The sequence below is a fragment of the Lissotriton vulgaris genome, chromosome 9 (genome assembly GCF_964263255.1).
Source record: "Lissotriton vulgaris chromosome 9, aLisVul1.2, whole genome shotgun sequence".
NCBI lineage: Eukaryota > Metazoa > Chordata > Amphibia > Caudata > Salamandridae > Lissotriton > Lissotriton vulgaris.
In genome coordinates, this window is record NC_141697.1 from 600,119,736 (window position 1) to 600,143,508 (window position 23,773).

The following is a 23,773-nucleotide window of genomic DNA, read 5'->3' on the forward strand; positions in this document are numbered from 1 at the left end:
GTCCATTATGCGACTGCCACGGAAGAGATTCTTAAGCTGGATCGCTTTAACAAAATTGCTCGGTTCCGCAATGTCAAAACACTGCGGTTTGAAACAGTCTTGGGGAACCTTTGGGAAGATAAAGATCTTAGCTTACTACCTAGTAGAGAGTGGGTTAAGTCTTATTATTGGAAATGGGTGGCAGAGAGAACAGTCACACAAGTGAAAGGAGGTCGATTTACGGTAGAGTACATGGAGTTTAAGATGTTTGGTGTGTACGAGCCCTATATGGGCTTCATCACTGTCCCGCAAAAGAGGAAGCTATTTATTCAATTTAGATTTGGATGTCTCCCCTTAAATTCCTTTACTGCATCATGAAATAGGGGCTCCCAAGTGAAAACTATTAGTTGCCCATGCAGCCTTGAAATAGAGGAGACAACTAAGCATATTCTCTTTGCATGCCCTCTATATAAAAACCCACTATCTATATGGGTAGCCCCTGTCTGCAGACAACTAGGAACTCGTAGTCACCTAGAGGCACTACGTATCCTCAGGACAGATACAAGGCCACTAATAGTATGTGCAATGGCCAAATTCCTGGGGAGGTTTTGGTTCATTAGGAGGCAGAAGCTAAAATGAATTGAACATATCATCTGATTAAGTATTACTTTACATAAAGTGTTTAGTTTGTACTTGATGTCTTATGATCATGGTATTTTATGACTCATGTACAATCTAAAGGGAACTGAGCTACTCTGCACCTCCAACAATTATGCACCCGCACTTTTGTATTTTCTATGTGTTTTTAGCTTGTATGGTTTTAATACCGTGGAAGCCAGTTCTTTTAATTTGTTTATATTCCTTAACTCCTTCGCTGCGGCGGCTATTCCGCCGCAGCGCTAAGGGGGCAGGGCGGCCGTGCGGCGGGTCCATGCTGGGGACAGAACCGCTCCGTCACCAGCCGCGGTTGAGCTGTGCTGATGACGGAGCGGTTCCGTCATGTCCCCGCCCGCTCAATAGAACGCCCAGCGCAAGCGCGGAATCCGCGCCGCGGAGGCGCGTCGGGCGGGCCATGACGGAACCGCTCCGTCATCAGCACAGCGCCACCGCGGCTGATGACGCAGCGGTTCCATCACCAGCACGGAAAAGGTTAATGGCTCGGGTTTTAATATGCTTGTTGTTGTATGAATAACATCATCTACTTTGGCTTACAATTTTATCATGTAAAATTTTGTTTTATTTACCATACTTTTGTACGCCTATGCACTTTGATGGTCTTAACGACCGAATAAAGTTACTGATGATGAGTGAACCTATTCAACATGACCTCGGAACAAATTCTGGCTGCGTATCAACTGGAGGAGCAATGTATCCTTTTTTTTTTTTTTAAACAGATTTTATTATGAGCAATATGTCCTTACCATGCTTGTTCGGACATGATAACACTGGAAAGCTTAAGTAATCCTCATCTAGATAAATGATTATCTGCTACATTTGTGTGCTACAGATTCCTTCTAAGGGGTTTCCGCAAAGGCAACAGGTACACCCCAACCAAAGTTTGCCTTATTTTTGCAGGAAGTGACTGGAATGCCACACATTATCTAATAATTAATGAGAACGGAGTATGGTAACAACAGCGTTTTACGGAGTTGCATCTTCCCTAAAATTCGTTGGGGGCTAGAATAGCAATTATGTACGCATTGTGCCCCCCACAAGCCCATGACCATATCTTCCACAACTAGAATTTCTTAAAAATACAGATGATCTGCATGTTGATTGCGCGCTGTTAAGCCAAGTACCCCGAGTCTGCTACATTAAGCAGAACAGTAATATCCTTTGCATCAAGGCAACATGAAATAAGCTAGATTTTCGGTGATACTACGTTAACTGTCACTTATTTGCTGTGTACTAAAGTGCACAGTGCACAGATAAAGCTATTAAGGTCACCAACGTTATGTCAGCTGACGGTGCTTGCCAACTGAAACTGTGGTTGTTCACTCCTACCTGCATCCCTAGATTGGGTAACCACAAGATTTAGCAAAGAGAACGTCGAGACAAAAAGAAAATCAAGAAGGAATTCTGACTGCAGAACAGCAGATTTTAAGCCTCCAGATATTAGGATCCATGATGTACAAGTCAGGAAAAGCTGGCCATGCTATGGTCATGTATTATATGTTCCATAATGTGGCTATGATGTACAAACCAGGAAAAGTTTGCCGCATCCTGGTCATGCATTGCATGTTCCGTAATGTGGCTATCCTACGAAATATATCAATACCTAGAGTTATTGTACAAAATATAGGGATTGGGGGTGAAAATGAGGACACAGGAAGTTCAAAAAGATGTTTTGCTCAGTAACAAAAGAAGAGAAATCCATTGTGATTTTGTGGAACAATTTGTTTATCTACATGTTGCTATGAATACAAATGTTCTTTATGTTTCTTACCACTGCTACATCACTGTTTGAAGGATAGAAAACAATAAGATATCATTTTGTTGGCAAAGCAAGGTTTCAAAGATATGCATATGTTACCTTTCTGCTTTTAAATGTGTGCATGCAATACATTATTTAAAAAAAATACAAATTAAAACGGCCTGCCAAATGACAGAATTCTGCCAAAACAACTTAAGAATTGCTAGAATATTTTTTTCTGTTTTCACTGAAAGCCTCATTGAGTTGTGGTTGTTGGCTACGGCCTTGGCGTGGCTGAGAAATGGAGAATGGAGGCACATTCAATGCAACTCCGCTAGAAGAAGGTACCTCTTCTAGTTCACACTGATTTTTGGACTTTATTATTTCAATGATCCCACCGATAGCTTGGGCATTACTTCTGCAGGCCTCAAGTAAAGTATTATGCAGGGTGTCCGTTTTCACGGAGTGTTTTTCCACTGCAGCTGCCATGGCCCCTACAGCATTTGAAAGACGCCGGACTTCGAAACATAATGCAGCGTTGCTTCTCCGTGTCATGGCACTATGTCTACTGATTCTGTGGTTTAAAGACTCCATCAAATCACACTGTCTTTGAGTCATTGTGAGCAGCTGTGCCTCGGTGTCCAAGGGACGGTAAAGGTCATTTCTTGGGGCAGTTGGGCACGCTAAAGGAACTTCATCAAAGACATTTGTGTCCGTCTCTACCACGTTTGGCACCGCGCTTTGTTCCTCAGTCTCGTCCTCTTCCAAAAAATCAGCATCCGATTGTTGTTCGTCTGAAAAATGAAGAAGTGTAAGTATGTCAAAAAACATGTATCCATTGCATGTCTATCATAGGCAACACTACGGAATGGGAAGACACATGCACATAACTCACCTCTGGTGTCAGCCGTGGTGTCTACTCCATCAGTGCCTTCATTAGTACCCACTTCCATTGTGGCCAAGACCTTTTCTTGGATAGAACTGAATTCCAGTCCTTGGGGTGAAATACCACATGCGCCTCTGCTATGGTCTGTGGCCAGTGTAATTTTGTCCTTTATTCTTCTTTTTAAATCATACCATTTCTTCTTACAGTCTTCTTTATTCCTTCTCACTGCTGCAACCGAATTGACTTGTGCTAGTATTCTGCTCCATATTTTATTTTTCACAGATATTGGTGTTCGGTGTGACTGTAAACCAAAGAGCTGGGACTCATTTGGTATGATTGCATCTACCAGCACTTCCAGCTCTCGTCCAGTGAACTTAGCCTTCCTCTTCCGATCTGCCATGTTGACCCCTGTAGGGGAGATAACAAGATACATCATTTGGAATACACTATGGATTTATAAATTCAAATACTCCAAAATATGTTGCTTACGCATAAACACAATTGTCATACAGATATCATTAGCAATACTCTAGATACACTTATGTAAAAGGGATTCAACAATCACTTTATCAACATTCATCTTAATTACCTCTCATATATTTAAATGGCATATCATCGGACTCTGGGACCAGTGGTGCTGGCACAGTTTTTAGAGTGGGGGTTCTCAACAATAATGCCACCTCACTGAAGGCTGTGGGATACTTGACAGAGCGTCTTTGAAGCTACATCAAATTCAAACATTTGAAGGTCCTTTTATTGTTCATTGTTTTTCTACACTCTTGCAAGTTTTCTGGGGGTGCCGAGGAATTTCCCATACACCTACTTTCAGCACCACTGGCTGCAACAAGATTCCAGTGGGTAACATTCGAACTAACTGATGTAGGAAGCTGGCTCTCTATATAGTGCACTTAAAAGAAATACACTGTGCGAGGAGACCAGTGAGTCCCCAATCGGCTGATAATACCAACGCTCTATTTGTGGGCGAGAACTTAGGCTTATCAGAGGGTAGTGCTAAGTATTTGTTGAACTCAGAGGCATTAATGAGACACACATTCAAGGAATAAATACAAGGCCCAATTAGAAAAATAACAATTTGTTTTATATATATTTTCGAAACAGGGTATATATTCAGAGGTAAGTACTGTATTTCCTATGAATTCTCAAAATTAAGCAAACAGTTCAACGTTGTGCGCAAGTATGCACCATACAGTTCTATGGGAAGAAAAAGCAGGCTGGTAAAGCGCACTGAACAGACAGTTATAGGCATTCACATTCTGGGTTTAGGGTAGCAGGAAGCCAAGGTTCAATGTCCTACCAACAGGTCGACGGGTGCGGCTCAAAGTCTGCCAGAAGCAGAGCGCAGGTGGAGTTGGTAGCTGGTCACAGAAGGCGGGCCCTCTAAAAACAGGCTCCACAAGGGGACTTGCAAGCAAGTCTGAGAGCTCCCAAATTGGGGCTATGGTCGCAAGGGACATAGAGACATAGGGACAAGGGAGCACAGCCGGTTTGTCTTTACCCAGGCTAGGCGGGCGGGGTGCAGAGCAGGTAGTTTGGCCAGCCCTGGTGCGTAAAGGAGCTCCTCGCGGTCAGTGGCACCAGCTGGTAGGGGCAAATTCAGGACTGCTGGTCTACTCTTGAAATGGGTCTCAGGGGTTGTGATGACTCTCGGCTGCTGCTGGGCTCTGGTACAGTTGGAGTCCCGACTGGACTCCTTGTTGTCCTTGGTTTCAGAGTGTCCGGTACCTTAGGGATTGGTACTGCACAGCTCCGGTCGGTCCTGGTGCCTTCACACTCAAGGGGGACACAGATCTGACCTTCCAGAACCGGAGTACCTCTTCCTGGTCAGTTGCTACGCTGGTCGGGCCGGGAAGCAGCAAGTCGGTGGACTGGACTTTGGGCTTTCAGTGCCTGCAGTCTGCAGGGAAGTAGCTCCTCCACTGCTTGGGAGATCCTGGGCAGTTTGCAAAGGCTGGCAGTCCTCTGGGGTTCTTAGAGGCCAAACAGCAGCAGGTCGAGACAGTTCACCTTGATTGTCGAGCCTTCAAGTGGCAGGCAGGGGTTTGCGCCAACACTTTCCAGCAGGCACTTAGTTCTCAGGTTCAGCAGCTCTTCTTTGTCCTCTTCTTTAATTCAGTCAAATCTGAAGTTCTGGGTCGAGAGGTGCCACCTAAATACTCAATTTAGGGGTGTTAAGGGGAGTACCTGGTAGTTGCAAATTGGCTACCTACCTTACGATGACTACATCCTTTACATGACCACATCCAGTATGGAGTGGGCATAACTCCGACTCTAATAGGCTAATTCTCTCCAACACAAGATGGAGGGTTCTCAAAATGGGATCCACATCAACTGCCCTACCTTAGGGGTGGTGCTGGCTAGGCGTGGGCACTCCTCGTAATCTAGCAAATTTTCCCAACTCTCCTCCCGCCAAAAAGTGGACGTTAATAATTAATTTACTCTCTTAATTTCTATGCAGGTAAGTACTTAATCAATAATAACTCAATCGGAATGAAAGAAAACAGAGTCCGTGGTGTTAGAGTTTCTAAGGGTTTTATTCCTCATAAAGGAATCAGGATATCATGTTCTGACCACCACAGGGGTGTCAGAAGGGATAGAGCGCTGAACTTTATTGACATTACATAGCTTATATACTTGAATTACACCATAGGAATCAATGTAAGAGGCGTAACAGCTGAGAGAAGACAAGATAACAGTATACACGTGGTACTAGTACATCATCAAGAGGCGTAAACTAGGCGTGAACCAGAGGTGTGTGCTAGAAACGTCACTGATAGGTGACGCAAGTGGGTGGCACCAAGGGGTGGTGCTAACAGAATGTTGCAATGTCAGCAGAAATCGGAAGCTTGGATGCGCGCGCAGCTGCATGACGTGTGATTGACGGGGTGCAGGGGACTTGACATTTACACTGACGGAAAGAGACAGAAGTCTGGCATGTCAGATCAACTTGTACTTCTATCATATCTGATATCTGGTGTTTAGGAACTAGACTATCTGGACGGAAAGGTCTCTAGGGCAGAAGCTATTCTATGCTAACTGTGGATGCGTGTATAAGCGCCTGAGTGTCTACATGTGCAGCGTGGGGCTCGGGGCCTTCCATGGAAGCATGGCAACAGAGGCTGTGATTTACTTGCGTTAAGACAGGTCGGCCCTTTGGCTCTGCAGCTGGAGAGGATGTTTACAGGATCTAGTAGGCAGGAATGCATTCTCGAGGAGCGGAGCAGATAACTCGAAGGTTATAGTCAGTCTTGGCAGAAAGCAGGCTGAGCTGAGCGCGAGGGGCCGCGCTGAAAGTAGGACAGAGTTCACGAGTACAGAGGTAGCCTGGGCAGAGTCAGGAGCCACAAAAGAGGTTCAGATGGCAGGAATTCAGGGCCTACTCTTGCTAGAGCAGGAAAAATACGAAAAGGGCACTACAAAAAGACGGTGGCATAGCATACTTAGGAACGGACTATATAATCCATTCATGGTGGATCTGAAAGAGGACAAGTTAACGGTGGACGCAAATGTATTTGCGTCTTCATAGCTGGCACAGGAGGGAAGTTACATGCACTTTAAGCTGGTACATGGAGTCGGTGGGGTACGCGTTAGGGAACACAACATGGCCAAAATTTAATTTTCCTCATTCCCTCCTTGTTCCCTACGGACCCTTCATGAAATATCGATCCTCATGAATCGATCAGTCTGTTCTTGTAACATCATTTGTTCTTCTTTCTTTCGGTTACGTTTTGAGTGAAAACTGGAATGTTCAATACAAGAGGTGGCACACAGTCCACAAATCGCTGGCCCGCACTGCAGGCACAGGCAGCAACTGAATACTAGGACTAGGCCAATGCCTAGGAAGGATAGGATCTTCCATCCCCAAGCTGTTAACGTTGTCCAGAACCAACCGGACCAAGTCCAGGTGCCTGGATTCTGATGTATCTGATTTGCAATTTTATGAAGACGGGTGATAGCTTGATATACAGATGGTGCATTTTGTGGAATGAAAACACAGCAGCTTGACCCGATGACCTTACAGGCTCCACCTCTATCTGCCAAGATGACGTCAATTACAAGACGATTCTGAAGGACAACAACCCGCATAGCGGACTGCTCTTCTGTTAAGTTACCTAAGGCGGAGGTAGTTTCATTTACTACGGCTTCAAGTGTTCTAGTTAATCTGCGTATTAATTTACTATTCTGGACAGGGCCTAAAAAGAAAAAGAATCCTTTATTAAAATCGGTGTACTGTTCCCATGCCGTTTCTGTGTAGTCGACAAGTGGGATATCTCTTCTGGGTCTATTCTTTACTAGATTGCTATTTCTGTGATAATCAGGAGGAGCTAGAAAAACAGGTGGCAGAAGGAATGCAATGTAGCAGGTACCATCCCAATCTGGAGGTAGACGAATGTATGCGGTATGATCACAAACAAAGTAGGAATGACTGATAGCTTTGAAAGATGATTTTCCATGATCACTGAATTCGACCACAGTAGTGCATTTACTATGACCTAAGTGTACTGAACCTTTCTTCTTGATACATAATTCACCAGTGACTGGCAGTACTGACATAATAGGTAGAACTGGTGTGGCTTCGGATTCGACAGTAAGAATCATAAGGCTAATTGTATAATTACCTAATCCATACACTTCATTTTCTAGATCAGTTCCTATTCTAGTGGGGAGTCCCTCCTTATCCGGGTAACAGACGTCTAGTAGGACCAAGTTCAGGTTTCCCCAAACCCAACCCCCATCGAAAACAGCAATGTCGGGATCTAAAGAATTAATTATTTTGAACCATGCTCCGCAGGAGCCATTGTGAGAGAACGGGTACGGAAAGAGAGGCAGAGCTCCCTTGTAATTCTGGTAGGGAGGGAGTCGGCCACATATCCAGCAATTTGTAGCATTGTTAGTTTGATGAGAATGATGTAACATACTAATGAATGTATTGTTGCGCAGCGCGAGTCTGTAGGAAAGCTCATGAGGAGGTAACTCACTAAAAGTGTGTTCAGCAGAGACATTGTAAGCAGATTGTTCACGCTTGAAAATAGGATAGTAGATAGGTAATAAGATGCTAGCAATAATAATTAGAACACTGAGAATAAACATTATTATTAGTGTCACTATGCAGTGACTACGGAGTGATTTGCAATATGTACTTTTCTTTGCTTCTCTCTCTCTATCTTGATCTAGGGGATACATGTCAGAAACTATTTAACCGATTCACCTAGGGGAGGACTTAAACAATTAAACTGTCTGACTTGCTAGTTCGTAATTTCATGCGGTATTGTTCTTGAGGAGTCTTTTCTCGTTTGGATTCGGTAAAGTCTTTGGTAACACAGTCTTTGGTGGGGGTGGGTGTGTCTTGTTCCGGTTTCAGTCCTGGGAATGTTTTGATATGGCTTAGGTGGACCCACCCCTTTCTGCCTTCCAATTTGACTGCGGTCCTTGTAGTAAGAAGAACGGTCTTCGGAGACTTCCAGCGGGGCTCCAACGGACTTTTTCTGTCGAAGTTGCGGACGAGGACAATATCCCCGGGGCGGACGTCATGCGGCTTCACATCAGTGTTGTCAGGGAAGGCTGCGGCAACCTGTGAACGACATGATTGGAGTGCAGACATCAAGGAGGCAAGGTAATCTGTCAACATATTAGAATCAACATCAGTAATCTTTTTAGGAATGGGCGTCCCCCACATATTCGGTGGTCTGCCAAAGACCACCTCGTACGGGGATAGCCCTGATCTCGAATGGGCGACCATTCTCATATAGAATAGTGCCACTGGCAGGGCGACTATCCAGTCGACCCCTTTTTCCTGACATATTTTGGCAAGGCGGATCTTTAATGTCTGATTATGCCTTTCTACAAGGCCTGCTGCTTCTGGATGTCGGACACAATGGAACTTCCACTGGTATCCCAGTAACAAGGAAACTTGTTTCATTAATTCGGATGAGAATGGCTGACCGTTATCTGAGTACACGACACGAGGCATGCCGTATCGTGGGAAAAATTCACGAACCAACTGTTTGGCAGTGGTCGGAGCAGTGTAATCTGGGACTGGGTATGCTTCGGTCCAGCGGGACAGAGCACAGACAACTACGAGAACATATTTAAATCCTCGACAACGGTCCATCTGGATATAATCCATCTGGAGGACTTCAAAAGGGTGATCGGGAGGATGAAATCCACCTTGCTCTACAGGGACGCTTTTACCTGGATTGAACTGACAACAGATCATGCAAGTACGCACTTTCTGTTTTGCTGCTGCTCGTAAGTGTTTATTGTTCCAGAGATTTTGCAAACTGTCTAGCATTGCTTTCTCTCCTAGATGTGCAGGACTATGTGCTGTATTTATCATGACTTGAACCATAGAGTCAGGGAGAAACCATGTAGATTTTCCCTTCGTCATCCAACCTTGATCTGTCTGGATCCCTCCTAGTTCGATCCATTTCTTTATTTCTTCTGGAGTGGCATGTGTCTGAATGTCAATAACATCTAGTGTGGGATCTCTGACTGTCATACAGTTTGTCGGATCTGTTGTCTTTGTTGTGTCAGTTGTCTGAGTGTGAGTCAGTGCTGTATGTTTTGCTGTCTGATCTGCCAGGTCGTTACCCTGGGAAACAGAATCTGTGGCTTTAGTGTGTGCTTTACACTTCATGACTGATATGGCTGAAGGCAGATGTATTGCTTCTAACAGTGCTTGAATGAGAGGACCATGCTGTATCTTTGTACCATGAGAGGTCAGAAAACCTCTTTCTTGCCAGAGCATGCCGAAGTCGTGTACGACTCCGAACGCATAACGGGAATCAGTGTATATGTTGACATTTCTGTTCTTGGCTAGAATACAGGCTCGGGTCAGAGCGATGAGCTCTGCCGCTTGAGCAGACAGTGTATCAATACGGTGTGTTTCTTTGATTTCAGTTTCAGTGGTCACGGCATACGCGGCCACTAACTCTCCTGTACTTGTTCTCATGCATGAACCATCCACATAAAGTGTCAGGTCTGGATTTGTCAATGGAACATCTGTTAAATCTCGTCTGGGCTTTGTTACTGCATTAATGATCTCTATGCAATCATGTGGAGCTGGATCTATCATAACTGTAGGTAACAGTGTTGCTGGGTTCAAGATACTGCAGCGTCTGATTTCTATGTGTGGCTGGAATAATGTCAATTCGTAACCTGTCAGTCGTGCTATAGTCAAGTGTTGAGTCTGGGTTCTGTTTAACAGAACCTCTACAGAATGTGGAACTTGTACTGTTAACTGATGACCTAAAACAATTGAGTCGCTTTGTCTGATTGCTAACGCTGTTGCTGCTACTGACTTTAAACATGCAGGGAGTGCCTGTGCTACTGAATCCAATGTACTTGAAAAATAAGCGCAAGGCTTATGTGAACCTGCTTGATCTTGAGTGAGGACAGACAACGCTGTACCGTCACGTTCTGTAACAAAAAGTGTAAACGGTTTGCTGTAACATGGTGTTGCTAAAACTGGCGCTTGGCATAAAGCTTTCTTTAATTCCTCAAAGGCTTGTGTATGTTCCTGAGTCCAAGGGAGGACAGTCGAAGTCGCTGCCTCCTGTGTCGTTAACTGGATGAGTGGTTTAGCTAGAAATGCATATTGAGGAATCCATTGTCTGCAGTACGAGGTGAGGCCTATGAAGGCCCGCACTTCCTTTTGTGTCTGGGGTCGTGGCATGTTTACAATTAACTGAATGCGATCGGGAGTGAGCTGTCTCCCCACTTTGGACAGCAAGTGACCCAAGTACACAACTTGCTGAACACAGAATTGTAGCTTCGAAGGAGACACCTTGTGTCCCTTGTCGGCCAGGAAATGCAAAACTGTCAGAGATGCTTCTTCACATTCGGGCTCACTTCGTGCGGTGATCAGTAGATCATCGACGTATTGCAGTAAAGCGGTATTAACTGGCATTTGAATACAATCTAGTTGTCTTTTCAGTGCTTGACTATAGATGCTGGGGCTTTCTGTAAATCCTTGAGGTGCGCGGGAAAATTTGAAACTTCGTCCATTTAAACTGAATCCGAAGAGATATTGGCTCTCCGGGTCAATAGGTACACTGAAGAAAGCGTTCTTGAGATCGATTACAGTAAAGAACGTTGCTTCTGAATCAATAGCAGTCAATAGGGAGGAGATATCGGGGACCACAGGATACTGTGGTACAATACATTTGTTCAGTTCTCGAAGGTCAATCACCAGCCGGTATACTGGCGGTGCATTGCGGTCTGTACGTTTAAGAATTGGAATGATGGGTGAATTACAGATATTGGAGTCGGTCTCTACGACCACTCCCTGGGCAATAAGCTCTTCAATTATTTTCAGTAAAGCCACTACAGCATCGGGCGGTAACTTGTATTGTCTGATTCTTGGTAAAACAACTCCTGTCTTGAGTGTGACACGGTATGGTGTGATATGCATACAACCTACATCAGCTGGGCCCTTTGCCCATAAGTGATCTGGTACATTTTTCAATCTGACATCAAAGTCACGTAGAACATAATGACCCTTGAAATCCCGTAGAAAGAGTCTGACTCCCTCTGGGGAACAGCATATAATAGCTCCTAGAGCCTTCAGTGTTTTAATTCCTAACAGATTTTCTGGACATGATTTCGTAAGCAACAAATCTGTAACTCGAGATAATGGACCCACAGCTAGTGGTACTGGTTCCGATACTTCATTTACAATAGGCTGTCCTGAAAAACCAAGGGAAACATTCTGTGAGCCTGAGAGGGGTGCCCCTGGGACTTCATTGTGACTTATGGTAGTGCGACTTGCCCCTGTGTCAATTAAAAACTTTCTGTCTTTTCCTAATACGTGACTGTGTACATAAGGACCTTCTTGATCTACAGGAATTTCAATAAGAGGCAAATCACTTTCCCTCCCTAGGCTGTTTCATGTATAACGCTGATAATCTGGATATGCTGACTGGGCATACTGGTACATCTGTTGTGATACTTGCCGAGTTGCGGCAGCGGGCTGTGTCTGAGCATGCTGTGGCTGCGGTACGGCTACTGTCTGTACTGTATGGGACTGATCATGCATAGGCTGTGTATTCTGCATTGGCTGTTCGTTCTGTGAGGTCTGTTGATGACCCTGTTCATGTCTAGGCGGACGCGGTCTTTCTTTAGTTTTACCTGTCTCGATGTTATGTTTCAGGACTGGACATTCATGTACGTAGTGACCTGGCTGCTTGCAATAATTACATGTCCCTTTAACGGGAGCGGCAGAATGATTGGTCTGGGCCCCACCTTTTCTATGACCGTCGGCTGGAATCGTCTGAGCTACTAACATTTTCATTTTCGTGTCTTTCATACGTTTCTGTTCCTGATCTTGTTCTTCCCTAATTCTGTTCTGGTGATATTGTAACATTTGTAACATCTGAGATGGCGTATTTGCCTGCCAAGTACTTTCAACTTTGTACACTCTATTTTTGACTAATGGTAGGGCATTCTCTACTAATTTTGTTACAAAAAGGTGCGGATATGACTCACTACTAGTTTTTAGACCACTATTTATGATGAAACATTTCTCGAATCTTGAATAAAAGTCACTAGTATCTTCATCTTGTTTCTGTTTACAGGACGAGATTGCGTCCCAATCTTCCTTTCTTGTTGTCAATAATCTTGGCAAAACCTGTACTATTAAACCTGGTAATGCTTTAGTCTTGTCCCCAAGGCCTACCCCTGGGACTCGTTTGCTTTCTTCGTCTTCTATTTCTGCCCATGCTATCTTTGACTCTCCTACCTCCCAATCCTTCTCCTTTAATTTTTCGTAAATGCCCGTGGGCAATAGTACTTTTAACATTTTCATAATATCATCATACGTGTAATCTCCCATCAGTAACATGTCTTTAAGCTCTCTATGAAAACCTGCAGGGTCTTTATCATGGCACGGAACTAATTTCTTCATTTCTAACAGTTCTAACTTAGTCAGTGGTGTGTGAACATACACACGCTTCAAGCGTTGGTCCTCACCCATAACTGGATGTACTTCTCGTAAGGGGTTCTGACTTTCAATGCCACCACCGCATTGCATGTGGTACATTTTCCTTTCTGGAGGCGGGGCGGGAACATATTCAGGACTTATGAAGGTGTTATACTTACGTCGCTGTTCTAGAATTATTTGTATTAATTTGGTACTAAAACCTCTCCATCTATCCATGAGTAGTGCTTCTAATGTTTCATGCAAGGGACCTGGATCAGAATGATGGTTTCTGAACTTGATGAGGAGGTGCTGAATCATGTATACACCTGCTATTTTCTGCTCTTCCGGGGAAAGGTTCAGGAATGTCTGCACTAACGTGTCATCATTATACATGTCTGGGTTTTCGGCCCATAACACGGCTGACCGGGCTAGTTCCTGTTCATCCATAGAATTGAGTACATGGTACCCCACTCGGTCTCGAAGCCTTTTATCAGTTTCCTGGAACTGATGTTCAGAAGAATTCGGATTTGTTAAAGCAGAGAAAAGAACTCTCTTGCTTTCTGGACGGACACCTTTCCTAAGGTAGGCTCCCCTACCTACATATGCTATAGTATCTGTAGACCTTCCTGGTGCGTCATGTTCATCTTCCTCCTCGGAGGAAGCTTTATCATTCTCTTCCTGGTGTACAGTCAATACTGCCTTTCTAATTTTCTGGGACATACTGGCTATGCAAGCCCCTTTATCATGCTTTCCTTCGGCTATATTTTGACCCCACTTGTTTAATGCGTCTAATTCACTTTGATCTGTCCCGGGCCTGTCTCGTTCTCTTATTAAACAATTTATAAAAAATCGTAATATCTGTGCTTGAATGTCAACTTTCTGTTTATGCATGGCAGCTTTGACACTGTCGGGGTCTTTCCCGGTCTGTATAAACTTATATATTCTGTCGAGAAGTTCCTGCATTCCTACATAGCATAACAAGCTATCGGTGGCAGATCTTAATCGTAGTGATGCTAATATCATTAAATCGTCTTTTCCGGGTACTGGATCATATCTGCAAACTGACATCTTCTCTTTAAATGCTTCAAGCCGGGATAAGTGGGGGGACTGGAAAGGATTCTGCGTGTCCCTTAAATTTAATCTGTGTGTCGGTGGCGGGGTCTGTAGACCCGCTGTCGCACCTCCTGAGGCGGATGCTTGAGCATTATCTCTCCGCGGAGTCTGGATCTGAGTCTGAATTTGTCGTTTAGTAAGATCAGGTAGGACTGGTTTCGGTAGGTCTGTTTTGAGTACGGGAAGTGGCGGAGCTATCGGAACAGAGGAGGTCTGTCGCGGTACCGGCGGAACATTATCTGGGGGCGCAGTGCCACCCCCATCCCTGTCAGTAGGCAGGGCACGAACAGGCAGATTGGTATAAGCTGGTGCTACATCCTCTAGATACGAATTCAGGAATATGTCTTTAGTAGTTTTATGCATTACTTTAGTTGGAACTAATGGTGCCGGTAAGTTTTTCGGTATCTCTGATTCAGTTTCAGATGTGCCATCTGCTGCAAGATACATACCGTTTACAAGATTATTTCGGGCACGGTCTATTTGTTCTGTTTTTACTCGGATCCCTTCAGTAACTAATTCGTTTTCCTGTTCTTTATCTGATTCTTTAAGTCTATCCTCTCTACGGAGTGCTTTGTCAGCACGCTTACGTGATTCCTTACGCCAAAATTCTATGGCGTCCTTCTGAGATTGTCTAGCTTTCTTTTTCCATAATGCTTCTTCTACCCTCATGATGCACTCGGCATCCCACGTTCCGGTAACAGGCCATCTGTGTCTTTCGTCTAGGTGTTTGGTGTAATCGGCCCATAAATCTAGATATAATATGGCATCTATGCCGTGTTTTTGGTACATAAAATTGCCTGGAGTGTCCCTAGGGGGGATAGGAATTTCTTCCTCCAGTAACCCTTTCCTAGTTCCTATCTGTTTTAACTTGTTGAAGAACGGCATCTTGTTCACTTATTACTGAACGCTAGATCTTTATTCCTTAATACTCCTGACAGCTGACAGCTAGATTATACGAGAAACACAATAATACACGTTTTAACAGTCACATTCATACCACGACATTAATCACATAGAAACATTGAAAACATAGATGACTATCCCCCTATACTGTATGTACTGCTCAACAGTACGGATACACTGGTGTAACAGTGCAAAAATTCGGAATACTTGATATACTGCTAAACAGTACAGATACACTGCCTAAAAACAGTGCAGACCGGACTTGCGTACCCAAACCCGTCTAGATACGACCCAGCAATGGTACTCACCGGGAAGCACGGAAACAGAAGGCCTCGGAAAACTCGACTGGACTCGACTCGGAACTTCGGAAAACTTCGGGAAATTTCGGAAAACTTCGGAAAACTGGTGGGCCTCTTCACACCTCGGACCTTGCTTCTTTCGGCTGGGCTCTGGTCGGGATCCTCCGCACTCCTCACCGCCTCGTCTGGGCACTGATCGCAGTCTTCGTCACCTCCGTGGGTCAGAGGGAGATGCAGGAAATCCTGCCAGTACACGTGTGTTCCGTCTAACTGATGGCAGGGGGCAGAGTTTGCAACGCACCAACCGGCGCGTGAGGTGGGGGAGGGGTCCCTATTCGGGCGCCAAAATGACGTAAATAATTAATTTACTCTCTTAATTTCTATGCAGGTAAGTACTTAATCAATAATAACTCAATCGGAATGAAAGAAAACAGAGTCCGTGGTGTTAGAGTTTCTAAGGGTTTTATTCCTCATAAAGGAATCAGGATATCATGTTCTGACCACCACAGGGGTGTCAGAAGGGATAGAGCGCTGAACTTTATTGACATTACATAGCTTATATACTTGAATTACACCATAGGAATCAATGTAAGAGGCGTAACAGCTGAGAGAAGACAAGATAACAGTATACACGTGGTACTAGTACATCATCAAGAGGCGTAAACTAGGCGTGAACCAGAGGTGTGTGCTAGAAACGTCACTGATAGGTGACGCAAGTGGGTGGCACCAAGGGGTGGTGCTAACAGAATGTTGCAATGTCAGCAGAAATCGGAAGCTTGGATGCGCGCGCAGCTGCATGACGTGTGATTGACGGGGTGCAGGGGACTTGACATTTACACTGACGGAAAGAGACAGAAGTCTGGCATGTCAGATCAACTTGTACTTCTATCATATCTGATATCTGGTGTTTAGGAACTAGACTATCTGGACGGAAAGGTCTCTAGGGCAGAAGCTATTCTATGCTAACTGTGGATGCGTGTATAAGCGCCTGAGTGTCTACATGTGCAGCGTGGGGCTCGGGGCCTTCCATGGAAGCATGGCAACAGAGGCTGTGATTTACTTGCGTTAAGACAGGTCGGCCCTTTGGCTCTGCAGCTGGAGAGGATGTTTACAGGATCTAGTAGGCAGGAATGCATTCTCGAGGAGCGGAGCAGATAACTCGAAGGTTATAGTCAGTCTTGGCAGAAAGCAGGCTGAGCTGAGCGCGAGGGGCCGCGCTGAAAGTAGGACAGAGTTCACGAGTACAGAGGTAGCCTGGGCAGAGTCAGGAGCCACAAAAGAGGTTCAGATGGCAGGAATTCAGGGCCTACTCTTGCTAGAGCAGGAAAAATACGAAAAGGGCACTACAAAAAGACGGTGGCATAGCATACTTAGGAACGGACTATATAATCCATTCATGGTGGATCTGAAAGAGGACAAGTTAACGGTGGACGCAAATGTATTTGCGTCTTCATAGCTGGCACAGGAGGGAAGTTACATGCACTTTAAGCTGGTACATGGAGTCGGTGGGGTACGCGTTAGGGAACACAACATGGCCAAAATTTAATTTTCCTCAGACAGGGGGATTGGCGTCTTCCACTAGTTGGAGAGTCCTGGGTTGCATTTTAACTGCGGACTTTGAAGCCTCGTGCCTAAAAAGGCAGTTCTTGCTTGGACGAGTGTGGACACCTCCACCCACAACAGGCTTTTTTCCCAGTGTCTGAGCGAAGGCTCACAGCCCAGGAGGCCAGAAACATGTCTAGGGGTGACAGGCTGGCTAAGACCAGTCGGTAACCACCTAGGCGTTGGCAGGTTTTCAGGGGGGCACCTCTAAGGTGCTCTCTGGTTGCACTTATTAATAAATCCAACACTGGCATAAGTGCAGGTTTATTAAGACAAGATGTTTGGTACCAAACATCTTGGTGTACAGAAAAGGCATCTAGGAACTGGGAAACTCATAATGACGAGTGTCCAGTCTATGTACTCGTTATGGCTTCCCTGTTTACTTGTCTAAGAATGGACGTAGACATTGCAGGGTCATACCTGCTCATACAGATAGGTCTACAAATGGGATATAGTGCAAACAGCATTCGGACGGTCAGGCCTGCTGTAGGGGTGGCTTACCTTTATCTCATGCAATGACTGTTGGCATGACACATGCTGCTGCCCTAGTGGACCCTCTTTAGTCCCAGTGAACTAGGTACCAGGGGCACAATTTACTAGGGACGTACAGGGGGGCTGTAGTTGTGCCAACTGTGGAACAATGGTACAGGTTTAGGGAAAACACTGGTGCTGGGGTCCTAGTTAGCAGGAACCCTGCACACTTTCAGTCAAAGTTGCACCAGATTCCAGGCAAAAAGTCGATGGGGTACTGCGTCAAAATCTCAGTAGAATGGCCTCGAAGCTTCCCGCCTTGGAAGGCAGTTTCTGCTTGGACGAGGTGTGAACACCTCCACCCACAGCAGGCTTTTTTCCCGGTCTCTGTGAGCGAAGGCTCTCAGCCCAGGAGACCAGAAACATGTCTAGTGGTGACAGGCTGGCTCAGACCAGTCGGTAACCACACTAGTAGAGGGCAGGTTTTCAGGGGGGTACCTCCGAGGTGCTCTATGGGTGTATTTATTAATAAATCCAACACTGGCATCAGTGTGGGTTTATTAACACACGATGTTTGGTACCAAACATCTTGGGGTACAGTGAAGGCATCATGGAACTGGGGAACTCATAAGGATGAGTGTCCAGTCCATGTAGTCGTTATGGCTCCCCTGTTTACTTGTCTAAGAATGGACGTAGACATTACAGGGTCATATCTGCTCAATCAGATAGGTCTACACATGGGATATAGTAGACATACAAGTCAGATCTCGGTTACTCTGCATCAAACATCAGTTTGTAAGCAATACATGCATCTTATGTGGCACACAAGAACATCATTCACTTAGTTCACAGATTGTTCCCCTCTTGTGAGTACGTGCAGACTGTCAGAGCACTTGCAAGAAGAGACTTGTCCCACCATTTCCCAATATTTCAAAAAAGTTCAGACAGTTGAAAAAAATGATGCAAATTTAAAGTCTTTATTCCCTGAAAAATATGAACTGCCAAAGATGCCCCTTCAACAGTTTTGCGCCTAACCCTCAATTAAGTAAACACATACTATTTTTGCAGTTTGCATTCCAGCTAGAGGTACTGGAGTGGTGGAGGCCAGCCCACCCTAGACTTTGTTGTGTCAGGGTAGATTTGCCACTGAAAGGGTTTCTGCTGATTTAGGTGAAAATGCACAATTTCGACCAGTCCGTCCTACGGTAACCTGGCAGGCGGTCCCTCGTCCAATGCCACGCTGGTGGTTCCTCGCAGTTAAACAAAACTAGCAGAAGCGCCAACCTAAATAGGGCGGGTAATCTAGTCTCACAGTCTAAGTAGTACTGTGGTGGCTGGACTGCTGCAAATCTGAAAAGATCGCTGAACTTCCTCCCAATTGAATGGTTAAAACCAAAAGTAGGTGACTGGTTGGGATGGGTGGGGCATGGGGAATATGCTGATCTATGTCAACTGCCCCAGTACTCAGCAACACTAAGCAAGGGGCATACACAAAGTATTTCAGAAGAAACAAATTATGGTTTAGTCAAACATTACACTTAACTAAACCTAAATGAGAGCCTCAGAATCATAACCCAAACTTAAGGATAATGAAATATTCAAATGTCAACACAACTGAATATTTTCTGACACATCAAATTCACACCCAGTATTAAAGCATGCCTCCAAAGCGCTTTCTAGTCCTGTTTTACGCGAACTGGTCTAAGAAGGCATCTGTGTGTCTAGTCATGCTTAAATGGCTACTTTTCGCCTCGAAAAACTTTAAATGTCCTAGATTCATTAAGTGCCTTGGAATTCCTAACTCTACTACCTTCATCCTAATGGCCAGCCCACCTTTTTCTATTGTATTTCATAGCCGAAGTTGAGGAAAACAAGTGTCTGTACGCTTCCCATATATTCTGCCTTTTGAGGCTTGTTCTCAATCATTTGGATTTTTCAGTGTCACTGTTAGTGCACATCCATTTTGTTTACTCCCTCAGGACCCCACTTTGGTTTCTTAAGAAAATCTTGATGTCTGATGGAACAGAGCAAAGAGGAGAGGGAAGGGAACCCAACCATCAGCAAAGAAGCACATTTTGTCTTTGAGGTAGACTTCAGGTCTCCTTATTTAGGAGTAGTCATACCACAGACTACAGACATTTTCAAGATTCTACACTGCGGATTCTTGGGTTTACAGCACATTCCAAAATTAGTTTGGATTGTTTCCTCGCTCTTCCTCTCTATCCAAATGAAATTTTCCACAGAAATTTCAAAAGTTGCCTCATTCATTGTAAACAGTCGGTGGTACGCCTTCAACCTACTCCTCTACTGGTGTGATTTTGACCAAAATCATATCTTCCTTCATCTGGTGGATTTTATCAATTGTGTCAGAGACTTTTCCACATTGGTGAGCTTAATGAAGCCAATTTAGCTTTCCTTTTGGCATCCTACCGTTGTGTGCACTGCAAAGTTTAATGCTGGTTGAAAATATGTATAGATCTCCGTTTTGTGTGTGACGTTTCCGAGACATGTTGCAAATTTTTTTAATTTTCTATGCACCGTGGCTCACTCACAATAGTCCACCGCCCCTCCATGTTGACCAGCCGCATACATTTTCAGATTTTCTCGGACTGCAGAGTGTAGTTAATTATGCAAAGATTCCTGCCTCATTGCTGGACTGTGAGATCACCATTTCTTACTTATCACAGCAGAAGCAGAGAAGCCAAGAGACCTACCTCTGTGATTAGAGCTCCTTACTTCCTGGCCCATAGTTAAATCAGTTCTGGCACTGATGAGCTCGATCACATTGTTTCCTGCCTCTTCCCATCATAGATAGATTGTAAACCCACCATTGTATTCCGATTGTGCTACTTTGGTGCAGAAGGGAAAGTGAAGAGAGGAAGTGAGCAGTTCTAGGGCTTCCAGCTCCCTACTCCCCAGTGTCTAGTTAATTGGCGCTGCTGCTGGACTGTTTAACTGTCAGCAATGGGCACTGCCAGATTCACACACATCTCCTAGACAAGAGTGTCTCTATCAAGCGGGTCTAAGAAAGCAGCTCCAGCAACTGCCGACATAACATTGCTGATTGAATCAGGCACAGCCCATAAGCCACAGACTGCCCCACCTTGGAAAATTGTCAATAGTTACTTGTAATTCCTACAAAACCTGTTTCTGTTACTATTAATACCGATAGAGTTCAGTCACCTGCATTGCGGAGGAGTCCGAATGCACCACATAAACGGGGTTACTGATGAAGGCCAAGGAAAAGACGGATTCTGACTACCAGATTTTATGACGCCTACCCTTCTTTGTCACAGGATTGAACATTATTCTCTACATTTATGTCCAGTGGCATGCACCGAAGTCCTTAATGGAGCACGTAGATGTCAGATCGAACACTTTTTCTTCCTTCTATATTTGACCTTGGCTCTGAAAGTAAAATCTTTGACTGCTGCTGGGTCTAGCACCACATCACCGACTGATAGAAGCTAAAGCTGAACCTTTAAGGCAGTACTGCTGGTATTATTGTAACTGGGAATGACTCAATGCAAGAATCGCAACCAAGTGAACTACTGACCTATGTTAATAATACTAGGATGAAGCTACTATTATTGCCTATGCCTCATTGACACACGATGTCCACAAGGTTACTCTCTGACGCCTCCCAATTTTTTAAAGTGGAAAATAAAGGACCTCATAACAATGTACTATTGCAGCAAGATGCAAGCATGACATCTCATAAGATCCATTCAGAGTTTTTACTTAATAAGCTTGTATTAGAGTCTCCAGATGCTCCAACTGATTTTATAATTGGCATAGCAAAATACAAGATGTTGAGTTCCTGGCTGCAAGTCCAATTATTTCCACCAAAGAATGTTGATTTTACAGTCATGCCAACCAAGGTGCAGTGTAAAGTTAAACAACAAATCCTTCTGTTAATGAAGCACATAGTAAACAAAGAAGTGTGCTGGAAAATGTGATCTTTTCTTTCACAACACATTTCAAAACTAGATGAGCAGAGAACTAGGAAACTAGAGCAGGAACTAAAATGATAAGAAAACAAATATACATTCTTTATTCTAGATGGATTTTAATATTGGATACTTTGAAGTTAAACAATTTGAAGAACTTCTGGCTTTTGGTTTTGAAAGGTGTGATACATACAAATTCAGATTTAGATTATATGGCACATAATCAGGATCTATGAGTGGTACATTTCTTTTGACCAAGGCCTTAAGGTTTGACGTTTTGGTGGGAGGAATACGGTCTCGCTACAAATGGCTAATAAGGAAGAATTTAGAAGAACTGTCAAATGTTATGAAAATATCTCTTATGCCAGGAATGGATGGATAAACTAAAGCTTCATTAAAGATATGCAAAGTGTTGGCTTACAGGTTTGGAAACAGTCTGCAGGGTTGCCTTATTGAAATGACCCTTGCAGCTGAAGGTTATTATTAAAGTTCAGCCCTGCAGCAAAATATTTTTTAAGATATCTATCACACCTGTCAAATTGGGTTACTGAACAAAATGTGCTACCAGTACCACACACATGCTTTAGAAAGCTTCATTCCACATAACATGATGTTAACCAGAGCAGCTATGGGGAAGAACTCACTACCGTACTATGTCTTCATGAATTAGACACCAGTTCTGAAGAGGGTGACAGGTAGATATTGTGAAACAAACTGAAGAACTTCAATCTGATATATAAGCTCCTATCCAAACAATGTACAAGAAAAATTGAGTGACTGTCAGACTAAAAGAAAACGTCCTCTAAAATAGTTCTACTGGCTGTACTGGCACCATTGTTGTTTAACCTGTGCCTGGAATACATTGATGTCGTTATGCAAGGTAAATAGATATTCACTTTGTATTGGAGCTGACTCTTTACCATACTTGTATTGTGGTCATTACATAGGTTAATTCTCACATATCCAGGTTGGCCTCAAGCACGGTTTAGATTTGCCTTCCAGTCTTTGTATTTTCAAAAGAATGATAACAACTGCTTGGACATAGTGTATCACATTTGCACCGCCCCCTCTAAGGTCCTTCCCTCCTCCACCGGGAAATATTCAGCTTTCAAAGATTTAGGTCTTATGTTGGCCTTAAATGGAAGATCCATTACAATGCCAGGAAAGCAATTTAGTTTCAAAAGACCGTAACCATTTCAACAAGCATTCAAGTGGGCTTTCATAGCAGCCCTTCAAACTGATCTATTAAGAAATATAACCCTTCTTTTGGACATACAGAGATTTTGAGTGGTCTAGTGAAAGGAAGTCCCATTATGGAAAGTGACTATTTTGATCGTATGTTCAGTCTATATCCAAGCTCCAAGGTAAGAACTGTGAAACAATCGCATGGCAAAATCTCTTTCAAAACATGTAGTGCTCACTTAATGTGATTCACAGGCTAGTTCGACCATATTATACCTGGACACCTTTTACCATGACACCTACATTTAGAGGCAGTGAAGCAGGCAGAAAGAGAGCAAGAACAGTGGGCCATATAGTTTTTGGATGCAAAGAAAGTCTTTGACTTGATGATCTCGAAGCATCTGATGGTGTATAAAACAGTTCCACAATACAGTTGGCCAGGCTACTTTAATAACTGTAGATTGGAAGCAGCCTGGAATGGGATTTATTCAAATATTCCAAATGCATTCAAAGATGGCTGAGTTGGTTTCACATGCATCTATGGCAGCCATCTTTAAATGCATTTGTAAAATATTTTAACAAATCCATTTAAAGATGGCCAAGGAAAATGCACATGGATCTGTGGCAGCCATCTTTGAATGGATTTTGTTAAAATGATACAAACCCACTACTTGGTGCCCAGCACAGAGGCATGCACATGTACACTCGCAGGTGGACATCCTAAATAGAACCCAAAAAGGTTTTAGGATGGACGCCTGCTGACAGTACAGCAGACACCAAAAAGAGGTCAAGCATTGGCAAAGCCAATTGGTCGCACCTATGCAAGAGCGTTTGGCTTTGCCAATATGTGTTAGCCATGCTGTACAGCAGCTTGGCAGGTGTTCAGCATCTGTAAAAGTTAAAGCGTAAAGGGGAGTGGTTAGAGTGTCCTAAAGTAGAGTGTCATGGAGTAGAGTGGGGTGTTATTGAGTGGCGTAGAGAGTCGTGGAGTGATGTAGAGTACAGCCCCCCCCCCCCCTGGAGTTTTATGTTGAGTTG

The 23,773-nt window shown here is 44.1% G+C and overlaps 1 protein-coding gene across 4 annotated transcripts in view; it reads right to left on the minus strand.

Annotated features, from left to right (window-relative positions):
* Nucleotides 1–2,361: 2,361 nt before the first annotated feature.
* The window catches only part of LOC147691937 (uncharacterized), a 79,489-nt gene continuing 58,077 nt past the window's right edge, over nt 2,362–23,773 (minus strand). For all 4 annotated transcript variants that reach the window (XM_086938217.1, XM_086938215.1, XM_086938216.1 and 1 more), the window contains 2 exons: nt 3,288–3,686; nt 2,362–3,186 (listed from right to left, as the gene is read on the minus strand). In XM_086938217.1, the coding sequence (XP_086794343.1) occupies nt 2,606–3,186; nt 3,288–3,686 (980 nt within the window). In that variant the 3' untranslated portion in view covers nt 2,362–2,605. The remainder of the gene's footprint in view (nt 3,187–3,287; nt 3,687–23,773) is intronic.